Here is an 18,996-nt window from a genome sequence, read left to right on the forward strand (position 1 = left end):
GAATAGAATAGAATAGAATAGAATAGAATAGAATAGAACAACATATTAATGCAATAGGCCTACCGTGAGCTTGGAGGCGTGGCTGTACTGTTTCTCAGGGAAGTGGAGGAGTTCACCTGAACTGTTGTTACTGTTACCCTGGAGAGAGAGAGAGAGAGAGAGAGAGAGAGAGAGAGAGAGAGAGAGAGAGAGAGAGAGAGAGAGAGAGAGAGAGAGAGGGAGAGAGAGATTATTATTAGGGAGGGTATTTGCCTAAAATAGCAATGAATATAAGTTCACAAATCACAATGCAACAAGTTGTGAACTTGCAGATCGGCTTCCTTTCAACACCTTTCTGCAAATAGTTTATAATGTTACTCAAATTAAATGGTGTCCCGGTGTTTCAATCATTTAGCAGAAACCTAATGACTTTATGGACACATGCATGGTATAATAATATCATGATGGGTTTGAATCCTCCTCAGATGACTTGCATGTCAAATCATTTAGTCATCAAAATGTTTGTTTAATTTCAGCACACTTGTACTTTTTAATCTCACAGCCTACTTAAATATAGCACGTATAGTATACAATAGCCTACTAGGCTAATAAATGGCGAAAAAAGTGTGCCTTCAAATATTATTAAAATAGTACAGGTAAATACATAGTTAAACAAACTTACCATCTTCCTGAGCATGGAGATAGTGTAGTTGTTATACTCCTGGAACTTGGAGCTTTTGAACCCAGTGTGATCCTCCTGCTTCCTCAGCCACTTGCACGCGCTTTCAGCCTCGACCACGGCCACGAGCATCATCATCATCATCATCATCATCATCATCATCAGCATCATCATCATCATGGGCTTAGACACTTTTTTAATTCAGTTGCAATAGCTCTAAATGACCACAAAGATCGCTGTTTTACCAAATGCAGTAGGCTACAGTATATCCCAGTGAAGCAAGTATATTTAAATGTAGTCCTTTTTTCAGCAGTTCTTCGTTTTTCTGGCGAAGGTATGAAGAGTTGCAACAAGGCTCTTGTTCGGTTGAGTGCTGATTCGTTGTGTGCCATTCTCACCTGTAAACCCGAGTTTAAATAGATGGAGAAAACTAAAGCGAGTTGAAAAGTGAAATAGGGAAAGCCCCGCTGCTTTTCATTTACCTGGATGAAGCCGCAGGTAAGAACGTGGGCATCGATGGATCATGCAGTTGAGAGTGAAATGAACGCAAAAACACACAATAGGTTAGGCTATTTAAAACATGAACAAAACAACAAAAGTCAATCTTAAAACACAAAGACAAACTCAAACTGCTTAAATTCACAACAGTTCAGGATTTCATCAAGCATTTCCCAAATTAATACAAGTGTATTTAATTCATCCTAATTGACTAGGCCTATGTAATACACACACAGCGGCCTATAATTAGGCTAATAGGCTACACTGTTAATGCATTTTAATGTGCCATTTTTTGACAATTGAATGCAGCTGTGTGTCTGATTTAAAATTAATTAATCACATATCCTGTAATCAAACATGTGTATAGGCAGTAAAGGAGAAAACACAGTCATGGCTACATTTAACTTCTGCCTTTATTACTAGATTGATTGATTGATTGATTGATTGATTGATTGATTGATTGATTGATTGATTGATTGATTACTTTGTTATCCGTTTGCAAAATAGCACGGAAGAAATGCTCAAATGATTAATAACAAAAAGACCTAAGGGTTTGATTACATTGTGGTCCTGTGTATTCAGATAATGTTCATCATAATCAAAATATACAGAAATGTAGACTGAGCGATAAGACAAGAGTGGCCACCTCGATAAACAATTGGTTATTTATTTCCTAAAATAATACTGTAGGCTATAGCCTGCAAGTAGAGCTATACAGTAGGACTATGGTTATTTTTGACGATGCATTACATCATTATCAGACCTAAATGTAGGCCTATATCCTTCATCTTCTTGTATGCCCAAAATTATTAGGTGTGTAGCAATTTGTAGAAATTTGTAGAAACACCATAATTGTCTAATGTTCAAGCTTGTTTGTGTATTCTTTACTTAAAAGCATTTTCAAAATATAAATTTCATTTTTGGAAAATATAGCCAATTTAACATGGAGATGCCCACTACATTCCTGTATGTTACCTACACTTAACTTTATCTATTCTGGATGATCAACAAAGCAATTTTATAGAACAGATTAAAACATATATAATGATTGATATATTTATTTTCTTCGCAAGGTTACTCTGTCCCTCTTCTCTCAGTTTCTTTAGGCCAGAAATAGGCTACAGATTTCTTATTTGCCCATTTGATTTGTCCTACAAACAACAAAGAAATTACATAATTTAATTGTTTTACTGTTATTTATTTTTTGGCAGATCATAGCCTATTTAATTGTTTATTTTTAATTCATGCATTCATTTAACCATTTACGTTGTTATATTGTTTCCTTCAGGATTTAGCTATTTGGAATTAATTGTAGCCTACAGATTTTTCACGCACGTTTGCTTGATGGGTCACCACCAGTCACCACCACAGCTTCCATTGTGATTTCGTCTTTCCTCTTCTGAAGAAACAGCTGTGGTCATGGGCTCTTTACTAGACTAGTGCAGAGGGAGAGCAGACCACATGACATTATGTCAGATCTATGATCTGACATGACCACAGTGCCATTTCCACTTGAGAGGAAGAGGAGGAGGAAGCAGCTCTTCTCATGTGAGTGTTGGTCAGGTCTGTCTGTCTGTCTGTCTGTCTGTCTGTCTGTCTGTCTGTCTGTCTGTCTGTCTGTCTGTCTGTCTGTCTGTCTGTCTGTCTGTCTGTCTGTCTGTCTGTGGTTTGATTGACGCAGAGAAACTAGTATACTGTCATTACAGCAAGAGCTGTCTAACCCGTATGGTTCCCAAACCTTTTGAACTTGAGAACAAAAAGAGAAATTTGATGACTCCCCAGGATCTAAGCTATAGTGAAAACAGTGAGCTTGTAGATCTGCTATTTTCACTGCTTCTTAAACATTTGTTTTATGGAATTTCTTAGATTTTTGTCTTCTACTCATTCATGAAATTCTTTTGAAAAAGTAATTGAATTTGATTTTAATTCAGCAACGATTTTGGATTTGTTACGTTATTATTATTATTATTATTATTTATTAAAAACACCTTCAAAGCCGCCCGCACTTGCCCGTACTTGCCTCGACCTCCAATTAGCCGTCCGTCTATTCCCGTACTTTCCCGTAATTTATGAAATTAATCATAATTTTTTGAAAAATACAGTCGCAGGTCGTGCTCTGTCTCTTTAAGAGACGTTGTGCAATAGGATCACGTCAGAAACGTGATGACGTCATCGGCTGGCTCTGCCACTGGCTCCACGAGCGGCCATTACGTTCCTTTGCACTGTGTGTGCGGCAGCCTGGCTTAGCCCATCCCCTCGTCTTTTTCGACCAGACGACAGGCGAAATCAAGGCTTCGGAATGAGTGGAATACATGGAATTAGATCGATGTGCGTGCGACGAGGACGTAATGTACTTTCGAACGCTGTTTTTTTCTCGCGGATTACCCCATCTCGCTCCATGCAAATGAACGGCAGAAATACAGCCAGCAGCAGCTTCTAAGTAAGTGGCCGCCCAAACACGTAGTGTGTGCACGTCCTGCTGGCTTGCACTGAACGACCCGCGCGCGTTGTTTATCATTTGGTGTGTTTGTTTTTTAAAACATGTTTGTAAATAAAACGCTGATTGCACGGCAGTACCGGGGTTCAGGGGGTTCTGCCGGGGCTTGGAAGGTGTAATATTATTTATTTATTTTTATTTTTTTTGGGGGGGGATGTTTTCAAATAATGATTCAAAACTACAAGACCAAGACCAAAAATAACAATGGAAATACTGTAGGTCTCTGACTTTACTGTATTTAGCCTATGTGTTATTTCAATGAATGCTTTGTACTTGTATATCTCTTCATAACATAAGTTTTAAATCTATCAATCAATCAATAATAATAATAATATTAATATTAATAATATGGGTAATAATAATATGGGTAATAAGGGTAAGGGTAATAATAATAATAATAATGTTTTTTGATGTTTGAAAAAAAGATCTGTATTTGCTATTTGGGTTTCCTCCAGTCTCTTTCATGTCTGTGACCCATATCTCTCTTCAGACAGGTTAGACTGGTTTCATGTCATAGTTTGGTGTTTCCAAGCATGTTTAAAACATCTTATCTTAATGTCTTATCCTCCCCCGCATTCACTTTCTCTCTCTCCTTCATGCTTTCCCAGTGTGGGTTGTAAATTACATCATAATGTCCCTCTCTATCGATATGTCATCATCAGATTGTTTTACAACACCAACAGCTACGTAAGCAACAATATACAGTACAGTACAGCAGTGGTTCTCAACCTTTTCAGGCCATGACGCCCAAAAGATAATAATATTTGAACTGGGGACTCCCCAAATAATCATATTTGTTTCAAATATTAAGTATTTATTTTCAAAATAAAGCAACAGATAAAAAAGACGGCAAAGATCACTGGTTCAAAGCAAAAAACAACATCACATTTTGCTTTACTCAGTTCCACAGATACATATTGTGAAAGTAGCCAATCTACAAGCTCACAACTCCTCACATTTGAGAAGAGATCTGGCATATTGGAAAAAAGGGAATGCCTGTAATGACTGATCCAATCATCCAAAGTATATGCCGTAGCATGGTGGCCTTTATCATGTCAGTATCACGATGATACTGAGCATGATTCTTTCAGATACCTATCACATCCCACATGGCCTGGTTCCAGCCCATAGACACGCCCACTCTCAGAGTGGACTGTTTCTCTGGTCTGGAATTTTGTTCAAAATAAGTGATTTCTGGAGCCGAAATGACGTCTCCTCCAATTAGCGCAGGGGGTGGGGGTGTTTAACAAATAACCAGTCCGTGCCGTCAAAGTCCCTCCCCTACAGAAATCGCTCAAACAGGGCACAATGTCAGACTCAAGCTTCAGCTGAGTCTGAAATCAGGCTACATCCCACACACCCTGGTCAGAATAGACGATGAAAACGGCATGAACCTACAGACACCGGAAGTGGCGGAAGTGCTGCGGTTAACGGAAGTTACGTCATGCGTTGCAGTCCGTTTACATAAAGATTGTAGCTATTAACTCACTCTTAATAAGTGTCCTTTGGTCAGAATCCATGTTTTTGTTTGGATATTGTTTATTACGAGCGCAACCGATGGGTCGGGAGAAGTAGAACAGTTTTTTCGCCAGTGAGGAATATGAAAAAACAATAACATCCGGTGAAATTCCCCCGGCGGAAGTAGCACCGTTTCATGCCGTTCCAGCCTATAGTCTTGACCAGGCTTTTCTCTTCGCAGATGAGTAAGCCAGGCTACATCCCACAGGGAACTTCAGTTTTCTTGCTCAGGGACACTTAGACACATTGCTGCAGAGTTGGAATCATATACTGGGGGAATCATAGGCTGGCTCACTAACCATTCAACTATGACTGCCCCATGATACTGACCATGATATAGAGACCATGATAGTGACATGATACGGACGTGATACTGGGTAACATGTCATTAGGTCGAACACCCTTTGGAACGACCACCAAAACCTAACCTTAACCCTAACCCTAACCTCAGTAACGGTGACTTGTGAGTATCTAACCTGCCGACGCTGTTCGACCCAACGTTCGACCTATGGGGGAGTCCCCATGATACTGACCACGATACTAACATGATACTGACCATGATACTGACATAATACTAACCATGATACTGACATGATACTGACCACAATACTGACATAATACTGACCATGATACTGACATAATACTAACCATGATACTGACATAATACTGACCATGATACTGACATAATACTAACCATGATACTGACATAATACTAACCATGATACTGATATGATACTGACCATGATACTGACCATGATACTGACATAATACTAACCATGATACTGACATGATACTGACCATGATACTGACATGATACTGACATGATACTGACCATGATACTGACATGATACTGACCAGGATATTGACATGATACTGACATGATACTGACCATGATACTGACATGATACTGACATGATACTGACATGATACTGACATGATACTAACCATGATACTGACATGATACTGACCATGTTTACTGACATGATACTAACCATGATACTGACATGATACTGACCATGTTTACTGACATGATACTAACCATGATACTAACCATGATACTGACCATGATACTGACCATGATATTGACTTCAAACACAGGAGGGCGCTGTTGTATCAGTTCATGAATGAAGAGAAGGCCAAGTCACATTTAGTCACTTGTGCAACTCTGATACTGTAGGACATTCATTGCACGTTCTGTATGGTTGTCCGGCCCATATGGTAATTATATCAAACATCAACCAATCAGAATGTGTGCTTTGACCAACACATAATATGTCACATCTCTCATGGCTGCAAGTGAACCACAAATTAATCAGTTAATCACACAAACACCAAACACAGGACACTAAATGTGAACGTACACACACACACACACACACGCGCACGCACACGTACACGCACACGCACATGCACACACACACACACACACACACACACACACACACACACACACACACACACGCGCAGACACCCGCATAAAGATGCAGAATAAGAAACACCTCTTTCATTACAATACACAGCTTGGTGAAGACATTTAAAAAGACTCTCCACTGTGTGAAGGTCAAGGGTCACCATGGGATCTGACTGTTGATTGCACCTTTGAACTTCTAACTCAGTGGTTCTCAACCTGTGGGTCGGGACCCCACATGATGACAGTGAAGTGACCATTTAAGGCCTTTAACCACATTTGTAATACCTCAATATGGTCAAACATTGGCCAAATTGGCAAATAATAACAAAAAAAAAACTATTTTGTGGAACCGAGTCAAACTAAATTGAATGCCTAAACTACTACATTCCATGTGCTTTTCAGGGTGGGGGCGTCCCCAGTTCACTACAAATTAAGATTATTCTGGAGGATCACTGCCTGAAAAGGTTGAGAACCTGTACTAACTGATAACAGTCCTCCCTTTACCTCAATCTTCTCAGAGCATCGCAATAAGTCCAGCAGATTGGGCTTGTTATGAACACACGTACGGTATACCACCATGCAACGAACACACGTGGACAACTCCAGGACATGTTGCACTGTTTCAAATACACATGGGGGAGGCATGTTGAGAGATGGTGTAGCTAACAGCTACGATACACCAACACTTCTTGGAAGCTTCTCAAATGGACAAAGAAGCCTTGCCCATTTGAATATATCATTTTGTTTTTCTTCTTGAAGAAAAAGAAAACTAATAATTTAAAAACTTTTGCAGATGACATATTTTCATCTATTAATTTGATATGTGTAAGAGTAAGTTCACATTTTAAAGACATGTGTTTAAAAATGACAGATCCATCAAAAATAAAACATATAATAATTTGCACTGTTTATTTTACAAGGCAATACAAATAACGAAATAAGAAAATGTATAAAAATTCCATAATAAATAGACTTAAAATATATTAGAATCCATGATAAATAGAATAAAGAGACTTACAAATATATTAGAATCCATAATAAATAGATTTACAAATATGTAACAATACACAATAAATAGATGTACACATACAATATTACAGTAGCTGCTGTATGAAAAAATAAGGCAACAATGTGATCCTCAATAAATAAACTTGACCAATAAATAAAGCATAAATAAATTATCTGTCAATCTCTCTCACACAATCACGCACCCACGTGTGCGCACACGCATGCACGCACGCACGCACGCACGCACGCACGCACGCACGCACGCACACACACACACACACACACACACACACACACACACACACACACACACACACACACACACACACACACACACATCTAGGGTGTGGTGTGTCAGATCAGATGGTAGCAGCGAACAGGTCCAGTCTCAGGAGGTGTGTGAGGAGAGTGACTCTCACGTCCTCCCAGCTGCTAGCACTGTAGTCCTGCAAAGACACACACAGTTTAAAAGTTAATCACAACATTCTAGTGAAGTCTAATAGTTTGGTATAGTTTGGCAAAAGTCTCTATTATCTCATTGCATACCTAATGCTGATTCTACAAAATTCCCCCCAAAAAATGTTTTTCAAACGTTTCCGTAATTCAAAATTATTCACGATTTTTTAAAAATGTTTACATATAGCAGATCTATACATGCTTGCAGCGCGGCACAAAAATCATGTGCTGCGAGCTTATATATCTGCCATTTTTGACAGACAGGTTTCAATAATCAAAAAGAATACTATCTGGGCACTTCATAAATAACTACCCAAATAAAATAATGGAGTGCTCGACTGGTCTGCACGTTACTTTATTGCAGGGGTGACTGATGTTTCGATGCTTAACACATCTTCCTCAGAGTAAAAATAATAATAAATAAAATAAATAAATAAAATAGTGACATGCTGACTGACCTTCTCTTTCAGAGTTCTCTCCAGGGCTTTGAAGTGGAGTTTGGTCCTGTGTGTCAGTTTGGTGACATGGTGAGATGGAGCCACTCCCATTACCTCCACCTGGAAGAGACATTAGAACAAATTAGAGTCTCTCCTTCTCTCCCCTCCTGCACGCACGGACATACACACACACACACACACACACACACACACACACACACACACACACACACACACACACACACACACACACACACCCTCTCTCTCTCATTGCCATGTTATGGTTATACTTCGTACACAGTGTTGTAGTTCGGTGGTCTGACGGAACAGCTGGCTGCTGAACGTGTCCACGTCCTTCTGGTCCCAGTCGGTGTCGTTGAGGCTCTCGCTGTCCAACACTCGTGACACCTCCTCCAGGGTGTCCACCAGGAACACCAGCTTCTCATCAACCTGAGAGAGAGAGAGAGAGAGAGAGAGAGAGAGAGAGAGAGAGAGAGAGAGAGAGATTAGACGGAACACAATGGAAACAAGAGGCTGTTTCTTTTTTGTTCTTTTTTTTTTTTTTTGCAGTCATTGTAATCGCACTGTACTATTTGCAACTGTTAATGAAGTATTCAAACAACTTTACTGCTGCTTATTATATAATATGTAGGCCTATCTAAATTCCGAGGAGAACATTAGCCAAAAATAGATTTGGTGTATAGATCAGTTAGTTCCAAATTGTTACTACCTCTGCTAATGCTTACTCAGAATATAGCCTACTTCTATTAGCCTACTATGAATCATAATAATGATACAATAAGAAGAATAGAATAGAATAGAATAGAATAGAATAGAATAGAATAGAACAACATATTAATGCAATAGGCCTACCGTGAGCTTGGAGGCGTGGCTGTACTGTTTCTCAGGGAAGTGGAGGAGTTCACCTGAACTGTTGTTACTGTTACCCTGGAGAGAGAGAGAGAGAGAGAGAGAGAGAGAGAGAGGAGAGAGAGAGAGAGAGAGAGAGAGAGATTATTATTAGGGAGGGGTATTTGCCTAAAATAGCAATGAATATACGTTCACAAATCACAATGCAACAAGTTGTGAACTTGCAGATCGGCTTCCTTTCAACACCTTTCTGCAAAAAGTTTATAATGTTACTCAAATTAAATGGTGTCCCGGTGTTTCAATCAGTTAGCAGAAACCTAATGACTTTATGGATACATGCATGGTATAATAATATCATGATGGGTTTGAATCCTCCTCAGATGACTTTTATGTCAAATCATTTATTCATCAAAATGTTTGTTTAATTTCAGCACACTTGTACTTTTTAATCTCATACTTATATATAGCACTTATACAATAGCCTACTACTAGGCTAATAAATGGCAAAAAAAAGTGTGCCTTCAAATAATATTAAAATAGTAAAGGTAAATACATAGTTAAACAAACTTACCATCTTCCTGAGCATGGAGATAGTATAGTTGTTATACTCCTGGAACTTGGAGCTTTTGAACCCAGTGTGATCCTCCTGCTTCCTCAGCCACTTGCACGCGCTTTCAGCCTCGACCACGGCCACGAGCATCATCATCATCATCATCATCATCATCATCATGGGCTTAGACAATTTTTTAATTCAGTTGCAATAGCTCTAAATGACCACAAAGATCGCTGTTTTACCAAATGCAGTAGGCTACAGTATATCCCAGTGAAGCAAGTATATTTAAATGTAGTACTTTTTTCAGCAGTTCTTTGTTTTTCTGGCGAAGGTATGAAGAGTTGCAACAAGGCTCTTGTTCGGTTGAGTGCTGATTCGTTGTGTGCCATTCTCACCTGTAAACCCAAGTTTAAATAGATGGAGAAAACTAAAGCGAGTTGAAAAGTGAAATAGGGAAAGCCCCGCTGCTTTTCATTTACCTGGATGAAGCCGCAGGTAAGAACGTGGGCATCGATGGATCATGGACAGTTGAGAGTGAAATGAACGCAAAACACACAATAGGTTAGGCTATTTAAAACATGAACAAAACAACAAGACTTAAGTCAATCTTAAAACACAAAGACAAACTCAAACTGCTTAAATTCACAACAGTTCAGGATTTCATCAAGCATTTCCAAAATTAATACAAGTGTATTTAATTCATCCTAATTGACTAGGCCTATGTAATACACACACAGCGGCCTATAATTAGGCTAATAGGCTACACTGTTAATGCATTTTAATGTGCCATTTTTTGACAATTGAATGCAGCTGTGTGTCTGATTTAAAATTAATTAATCACATATCCTGTAATCAAACATGTGTAGGCAGTAAAGGAGAAAACACAGTCATCGCTACATTTAACTTCTGCCTTTATTACTAGATTGATTGATTGATTGATTGATTGATTGATTGATTGATTGATTGATTGATTGATTACTTTGTTAACCGTTTGCAAAATAGCACAGAAGAAATGCTCAAATGATTAATAAGAAAAAGTCCTAAGGGTTTGATTACATTGTGGTCCTGTGTATTCAGATAATGTTCATCATAATCAAAATATACAGAAATGTAGACTGAGCGATAAGACAAGAGTGGCTACCTCGATAAACAATTGGTTATTTATTTCCTAAAATAATACAGTAGGCTATATAGCCTGTGTAAAGTAGAGCTATACAGTAGGCCTATGGTTTATTTGACGATGCATTACATCATTATCAGGCCTAAATGTAGGCCTATCCTTCATCTTCTTGTATGCCCAAAATTATTAGGTGTGTAGCAATTTGTAGAAATTGTAGAACTATTACACCATAATTGTCTAATGTTCAAGCTTGTTTGTGTATTCTTTACTTAAAACCATTTTCAAAATATAAATTTCATTTTTGGAAAATATAGCCAATTTAACATGGAGATGCCCACTACAAGTATGTTACCTACACTTAACTTTATCTATTCTGGATGACCTGATCAACAAAGCAATTTTATAGAACAGATTAAAACATATATAATGATTGATATATTTATTTTCTTCGCAAGGTTACTCTGTCCCTCTTCTCTCAGTTTCTTTAGGCCAGAAATAGGCTACAGATTTCTTATTTGCCCATTTGATTTGTCCTAGTAGCCTACAAATAACAAAGAAATGACATAATTTAATTGTTTTACTGTTATTTATTTTTTGGCAGATCATAGCCTATTTAATTGTTTATTTTTAATTCATGCATTCATTTAACCATTTAAGTTGTTATATTGTTTCATTCAGGATTTAGCTATTTTGGAATTAATTGTAGCCTATAGATTTTTCACGCACGTTCACTTGATGGGTCACGGTCACCACCAGTCACCACCACAGCTTCCATTGTGATTTCGTCTTTCCTCTTCTGAAGAAACAGGCCTGCTGTGGTCATGGGCTCTTTACTTGACTAGTGCAGAGGGAGAGCATGCAGACCATGACATTACCATGTCAGATCTGTGGTCTGACAAGACCACAGTGCCATTTCCACTTGAGAGGAAGAGGAAGAGGAAGCAGCTCTGTCTGTCTGTCTGTCTGTCTGTCTGTCTGTCTGTCTGTGGTTTGATTGACGCAGAGAAAGTAGTATAGGCTACTGTCATTACAGCAAGAGCTGTCTAACCCGTATGGTTCCCAATCCTTTTTAACTTGAGAACAAAAAGAGAAATTTGATGACTCCCCAGGATCTAAGCTATATAGTGAAAATAGACGCTCTGCGTTGTGAGCTTGTAGATCTGCTATTTTCACTGCTTCTTAAACATTTGTTTCATATGGAATTTCTTTGATTTTTGTCTTCTACTCATTCATGAAATTCTTTTGAAAAAGTAATTGAATTTGATTTTAATTCAGCAAGTTTATTTTTATTTATTTATTTATTGTTTTCAAATAATAATTCAAAACTACAAGACCAAGACCAAACATCACAATGGAAATACTGTAGGTCTCTGACTTTATTGTATTTAGTCTATTTGTTATTTCAGTGAATGCTTTGTACTTGTATATCTCTTCATAATCTATCAATTAATAAGGGTAATAATAATATTAATAATACTAATATGGGTAATAATAATATTAACAAATAATAATAATAATGTTTTTTGATGTTTAAAAAAAGATCTGTATTTGCTATTTGGGTTTCCTCCAGTCTCTTTCGTGTCTGTGACACATATTTGTCTTCAGACAGGTTAGACTGGTTTCATGTCATAGTTTGGTGTTTCCAAGCATGTTTAAAACATCTTATCTTAATGTCTTATCCTCCCCCGCATTCACTTTCTCTCTCTCCTTCATGCTTTCCCAGTGTGGGTTGTAAATTGCATCATAATGTCCCTCTATCGATATGTCATCATCAGATTGTTTTACAACACCAACAGCTTACTGTGTAAGCAACAATATACAGTACAGTACAGCAGTGGTTCTCAACCTTTTCAGGCCATGACGCCCAAAAGATAATAATATTTGAACTGGGGACTACCCAAATTATCATAATAACAGGTATTTATTATTTTGTTGCTTTATTAAAATAAAGCAACAGATAAAAAAGACGGCAAAGGTTACTGGTTCAAAGCATAAAACAACATCACATTTTGCTTTACTCAGTTCCACAGATACATATTGTGAAAGTAGCCAATCTACAGGCTCACAACTCCTCACATTTGAGAAGAGATCTAGCATATTGGAAAAAAAGGGAATGCCTGTAATGACTGATCCAATCTAGCCTGCATGCTTCCAGACCAGACCCCGCCCACTCTCAGAGTGGACTCTTTCTCTGTGAGCAGAGTCTGAGATCAGGCTAGATCCAATCATCCAAAGTAATGCCATAGCATGGTGACCAGCAGAGTTGGAATGATATACCTGGAGAATCATAGGCGGGCTCACTAACCATTCAGCTATGACTGCCCCATGATACTGACCATGATATAGAGACCATGATAGTGACATGATACTGACATGATACTGCCATAATTCTAACCAAGATACTGACATGATACTGACCACAATACTGACATGATACTGACCATGATACTGACATAATACTAACCATGATACTGACCATGATACTAACCATGATACTGACCATGATACTGATATGACACTGACCATGATACTGACCATGATACTGACCATGATACTGACCATGATACTGACATGATACTAACCATGATACTGACATGATACTAACCATGATACTGACATGATACTAACCATGATACTGACCATGCTACTGACATGATGCTGACATGATACTGACCATGATACTGACCATGATACTGACTTCAAACACAGGAGGGCGCTGTCGTATCAGTTTATGAATGAAGAGTAGGCCAAGTCACATTTAGTCATGTGTGCAACTCTGATACTGTACTTACAGTTTTTCCACGATTGTTAACTCACAAAAATCTAAAATTCTACACAATTTTCACAACCTTAACTTCATGTACCTATTGCTTGCCCCGATTTGGCACTACTTCACACTCCCTTTTCTGCATTAGACTCGGATTTTCCTTCTTTGCAATTTTTGGTTGTTGCACACACTTCTCACGTCAAATCTCAAAGCATCAACCTATAACATACGGATGTCAATTACAATGCACCTTGTTGTCAAAACACTATACACAATGTTCAGTTGTTGCACACACTTCTCAGGTAAAATCTCAAAGTATCAAAACACAACACACAACTATTCAAAACTCTACACATTCAAGTCTGATGTCAATTACACAAGCACCTTGTTGTCTAAACACTACACATAATGTGGAGACAGTAACCGAGGCAGAGATGGGCACAAAATACATTTTTTTTTTTTTTTAAATATAAAGATACAAATACCAGGAAATTGTTACCAGGATAGTACTGACCAAGTATTTAGATTTTTTTTTTCTTTTTTTCCAAAATACTTTTTTGTATTTTGTGCCCATCTCTGACACGAGGTAAGATGCCTAAATCTACTGTAAATCATGTACCCAAATAAAAACTTTTTGGATGCATGTGTGTGCTGTTTTATGTTTGACTATAAAAACGTAGGTCTACAGTACACTGAGTCATTTTACAAAAGGGGAAATAGCTCATACTCCAGAGTCATATGATGTGTTCCATTTCGACGATTGTGTTTTCAATTTTGCACTTCAGTGTGCTGTAAATGCTTGGTAGTGTGCAGCAAATGCTTAGTTATGTGTACTCCTTGCATGGTATGTGTCATTTGAACATATGGTGTGTGTACCAAATGAAAACATGAGTCCATTTTGTGAACACAGTTAGTGATTTGATGGCAAAGAGTTCATCTTGGGAAGGGAGTGTGAGGTTTAGCATTTTGTGTGTGAGGTTTTCAATTTTGTTTGTGCAGTTTTCAGAAAGACGTTATTGTATTGAGAAACGTGTGTTACTGTAACAAGCGTGAAAAACTGGTAATAGGACATTCATTGCACGTTCTGTATGGTTGTTCGGCCCATATGGTAATTATATCAAACATAAACCAATCAGAATGTGTGCTTTGAGCAACACATAATATGTCACATCTCTCATGGCTGCAAGTGAACCACAAATTCAGTTAATCACACAAACACCAAACACAGGACACTAAATGTGAACACGCACACATACACGTACACGCACACACGCACATACACACGCACACACACACACACACACACACACACACACACACACACACACACACACACACACACACACACACACACACACACACACACAGACACCCGCATAAAGATGCAGAATAAGAAACACCTCTTTCATTACAATACACAGCTTGGTGAAGACATTTAAAAAGACTCTCCACTGTGTGAAGGTCAAGGGTCACCATGGGATCTGACTGTTGATTGCACCTTTGAACTTCTAACTCAGTGGTTCTCAACCTGTGGGTCGGGACCCCACATGATGACAGTGAAGTGACCATTTAAGGCCTTTAACCACATTGTTAATACCTCAATATGGTCAAATATAAATTGAATGCCTAAACTCTTACATTCCATGTGCTTTTCAGGGTGGGGGCGTCCCCAGTTCACTACAAATTAAGATTATTCTGGAGGATCACTGCCTGAAAAGGTTGAGAACCTGTACTAACTGATAACAGTCCTCCCTTTATACCTCAATCTTCTCAGAGCATCGCAATAAGTCCAGCAGATTGGGCTTGTTATGAACACACGTACGGTATACCACCATGCAACGAACACACGTGGACAACTCCAGGACATGTTGCACTGTTTCAAATACACATGGGGGAGGCATGTTGAGAGATGGTGTAGCTAACAGCTACGATACACCAACACTTCTTGGAAGCTTCTCAAATGGACAAAGAAGCCTTGCCCATTTGAATATATCATTTTGTTTTTCTTCTTGAAGAAAAAGAAAACTAATAATTTAAAAACTTTTGCAGATGACATATTTTCATCTATTAATTTGATATGTGTAAGAGTAAGTTCACATTTTAAAGACGTGTTTAAAAATGACAGATCCATCAAAAATAAAATATATAATAATTTGCACTGTTTATTTTACAAGGCAATACAAATAACGAAATAAGAAAATGTATACAAATTCCATAATAAATAGACTTACAAATATATTAGAATCCATAATAAATAGATTTACAAATATGCAACAATACACAATAAATAGACTTATAAAAAAGATGTACACATACAATATTACAGTAGCTGCTGTATGAAAAAAATAAGGCAACAATGTGATCCTCAATAAATAAACTTGACCAATAAATAAAGCATAAATAAATTATCTGTCAATCTCTCTCACACAATCACGCACCCACGTGTGCGCACACGCATGCACGCACGCACGCACGCACACACACACACACACGCACGCACACACACACACACACACACACACACACACACACACACACACACACACACACACACACACACACACACACACACACGCACGCACACACACACACACACACACACACACACAAACACACACACACACACACACACACACACACACACACACACACACACACACACATCTAGGGGGTGTGGTGTGTCAGATCAGATGGTAGCAGCGAACAGGTCCAGTCTCAGGAGGTGTGTGAGGAGAGTGACTCTCACGTCCTCCCAGCTGCTAGCACTGTAGTCCTGCAAAGACACACACAGTTTAAAAGTTAATCACAACATTCTAGTGAAGTCTAATAGTTTGGTATAGTTTGGTAAAAGTCTCTATTATCTCATTGCATACCTAATGCTGATTCTACAAAATTCCCCCCAAAAAATGTTTTTCAAACGTTTCCGTAATTCAAAATTATTCAAGATTTTTCAAAAATGTATATAGCAGATCTATACCTGCTTGCAGCCCTGCACAAAAACGTATGTGCTGCGACCTTATTTCTGCCATTTTTGACAGACAGGTTTCAATAATCAAAAAGAATAATATCTGGGCACTTTATAAATGACTACCCAAATAAAATAATGGAGCACTCGACTGGTCTGCACGTTACTTTATTTGCAGGGGTGACTGACGTTCCGATGCTTAACACATCTTCCTCAGAGTAAAAAAAAAAAAACAATAGTGACATGCTGACTGACCTTCTCCTTCAGAGTTCTCTCCAGGGCTTTGAAGTGGAGTTTGGTCCTGTGTGTCAGTTTGGTGACATGGTGAGATGGAGCCACTCCCATTACCTCCACCTGGAAGAGACAGATTGGAACACATTAGTGTCTCTCTCTCTCTCTCTCTCTCTCTCTCTCTCTCTCTCTCTCTCTCTCTCTCTCTCTCTCTCTCTCTCTCTCTCTCTCTCTCTCTCTCCTCTCTCTCTCTCATTGCCATATTATGGTTATACTTCGTACACAGTGCTGCAGTTCGGTGGTCTGACGGAACAGCTGGCTGCTGAACGTGTCCACGTCCTTCTGGTCCCAGTCGGTGTCGTTGAGGCTCTCGCTGTCCAACACTCGCGACACCTCCTCCAGGGTGTCCACCAGGAACACCAGCTTCTCATCAACCTGAGAGAGAGAGAGAGAGAGAGAGAGAGAGAGAGAGAGAGAGAGAGAGAGAGAGAGAGAGAGAGAGAGAGATGGATATTAGACATAACAGGACAACACAGGAACACAGTGGAAACAAGCCCTTGTTTTTTTTAGCTGTCATTGTAATATCGTACCACTGTACTATTTGCAACTGTTAATAAAGTATTCAATCAATCTATCAAAGACCAACATTACTGATGCTTATTATATAATATGTAGGCCTATCTAAATTCCAAGAAGAAATTAGGCAAAAATAGATGTGTTGTATGTTAGTTCTAAATTGTTACTACCTCTACTTACTTGTAGAACTATAGCCTACTTTTATAGCCTACTGCTTGTATGAAACATAATAATGACACAATAAGAATAGAATAGAATAGAACAACATATTAATGCAATAGGCCTACCGTGAGCTTGGAGGCGTGGCTGTACTGTTTCTCAGGGAAGTGGAGGAGTTCACCTGAACTGTTGTTACTGTTACCCTGGAGAGAGAGAGAGAGAGAGAGAGAGAGAGAGAGAGAGAGAGAGAGAGAGAGAGAGATTATTAGGGGCATTTGCCTAAAATAGCAATGAATATAAGTTCACAAATCACAATGCAACAAGTTGTGAACTTGCAGATCGGCTACCTTTCTACAAATAGTTTATAATGTTACATACATTAAATGGTGTCCCATGTTTCAATCAGTTTGCAGAAACCTAATGACTTTATGGACATGGTATAATAATATCATGATGGGTTTGAATCCTCCTCAGATGATAATTTCAGCACACTTGTACTTTTTTTTTACTTAAATATAGCACTTAATAAATGGCGAAAAAAGTATGCCTTCAAATATTATTAAAATAGTAAAAGTAAATACATAGTCAAACAAACTACCATCTTCCTGAGCATGGAGATAGTGTAGTTGTTATACTCCTGGAACTTGGAGCTTTTGAACCCAGTGTGATCCTCCTGCTTCCTCAGCCACTTGCACGCACTTTCAGCCTCGACCACGGCCACGAGCATCATCATCATCATCATCATCATCATCATCATCATGGAGGGCTTATACATGTTTTAAATTCAATTGCAATAGCTCTAAATGACCACTGAGATCGCTGTTTTACCAGTAGGCTAAGGTATCCCAGTGAAGCAAGTAAGTGTATAAATCTGTTAATAGTCCTTTTTTCAGCAGTTCTTCGTTTTTCTGGCGAAAGTATGAAGAGTTGCAACAAGGCTCTTGTTCGGTTAAGTGCCGATTCGTTGTGTGCCATTATCACCTGTAAACCCGAGTTTAAATAGATGGAGAAAACTAAAGCGAGTTGAAAAGTGAAATAGGGAAAGCCCCGCTGCTTTTCATTTACCTGGATGAAGCCGCAGGTAAGAAAGTGGCCGAGTGGGCATGGATGGATGGACAGGTGAGAGTAAAATAAACGCAAAAACACACAATAGGTTAGGCTATGACTAATTTAAAACATGAACAAAACACAGAGACTTTACTAGGCCTAGGCTAAATTTTAAAACACAAAGACAAGCCCAAACTGGTTAAATTCACAACAGTTCAGGATTTC

At 38.5% G+C, this 18,996-nt stretch overlaps 1 protein-coding gene across 1 annotated transcript in view; it reads right to left on the minus strand.

Moving 5' to 3' along the window:
• LOC308283013 (junction plakoglobin-like) overlaps positions 1–808 on the minus strand; it is a gene marked incomplete at its 5' end in the record, with an annotated part of 11,290 nt that extends 10,482 nt beyond the window's left edge. Inside the window, one exon of the mRNA XM_080723399.1 lies at positions 662–808. Within this exon, the coding sequence (XP_080579525.1) occupies positions 662–808 (147 nt within the window). The remainder of the gene's footprint in view (positions 1–661) is intronic.
• Between the last annotated feature and the right edge of the window lie 18,188 nt (positions 809–18,996).

Source organism: Nannobrachium achirus (assembly GCF_963921795.1).
Source record: "Nannobrachium achirus genome assembly, chromosome: 4".
Taxonomy (NCBI): Eukaryota; Metazoa; Chordata; class Actinopteri; order Myctophiformes; family Myctophidae; genus Nannobrachium; species Nannobrachium achirus.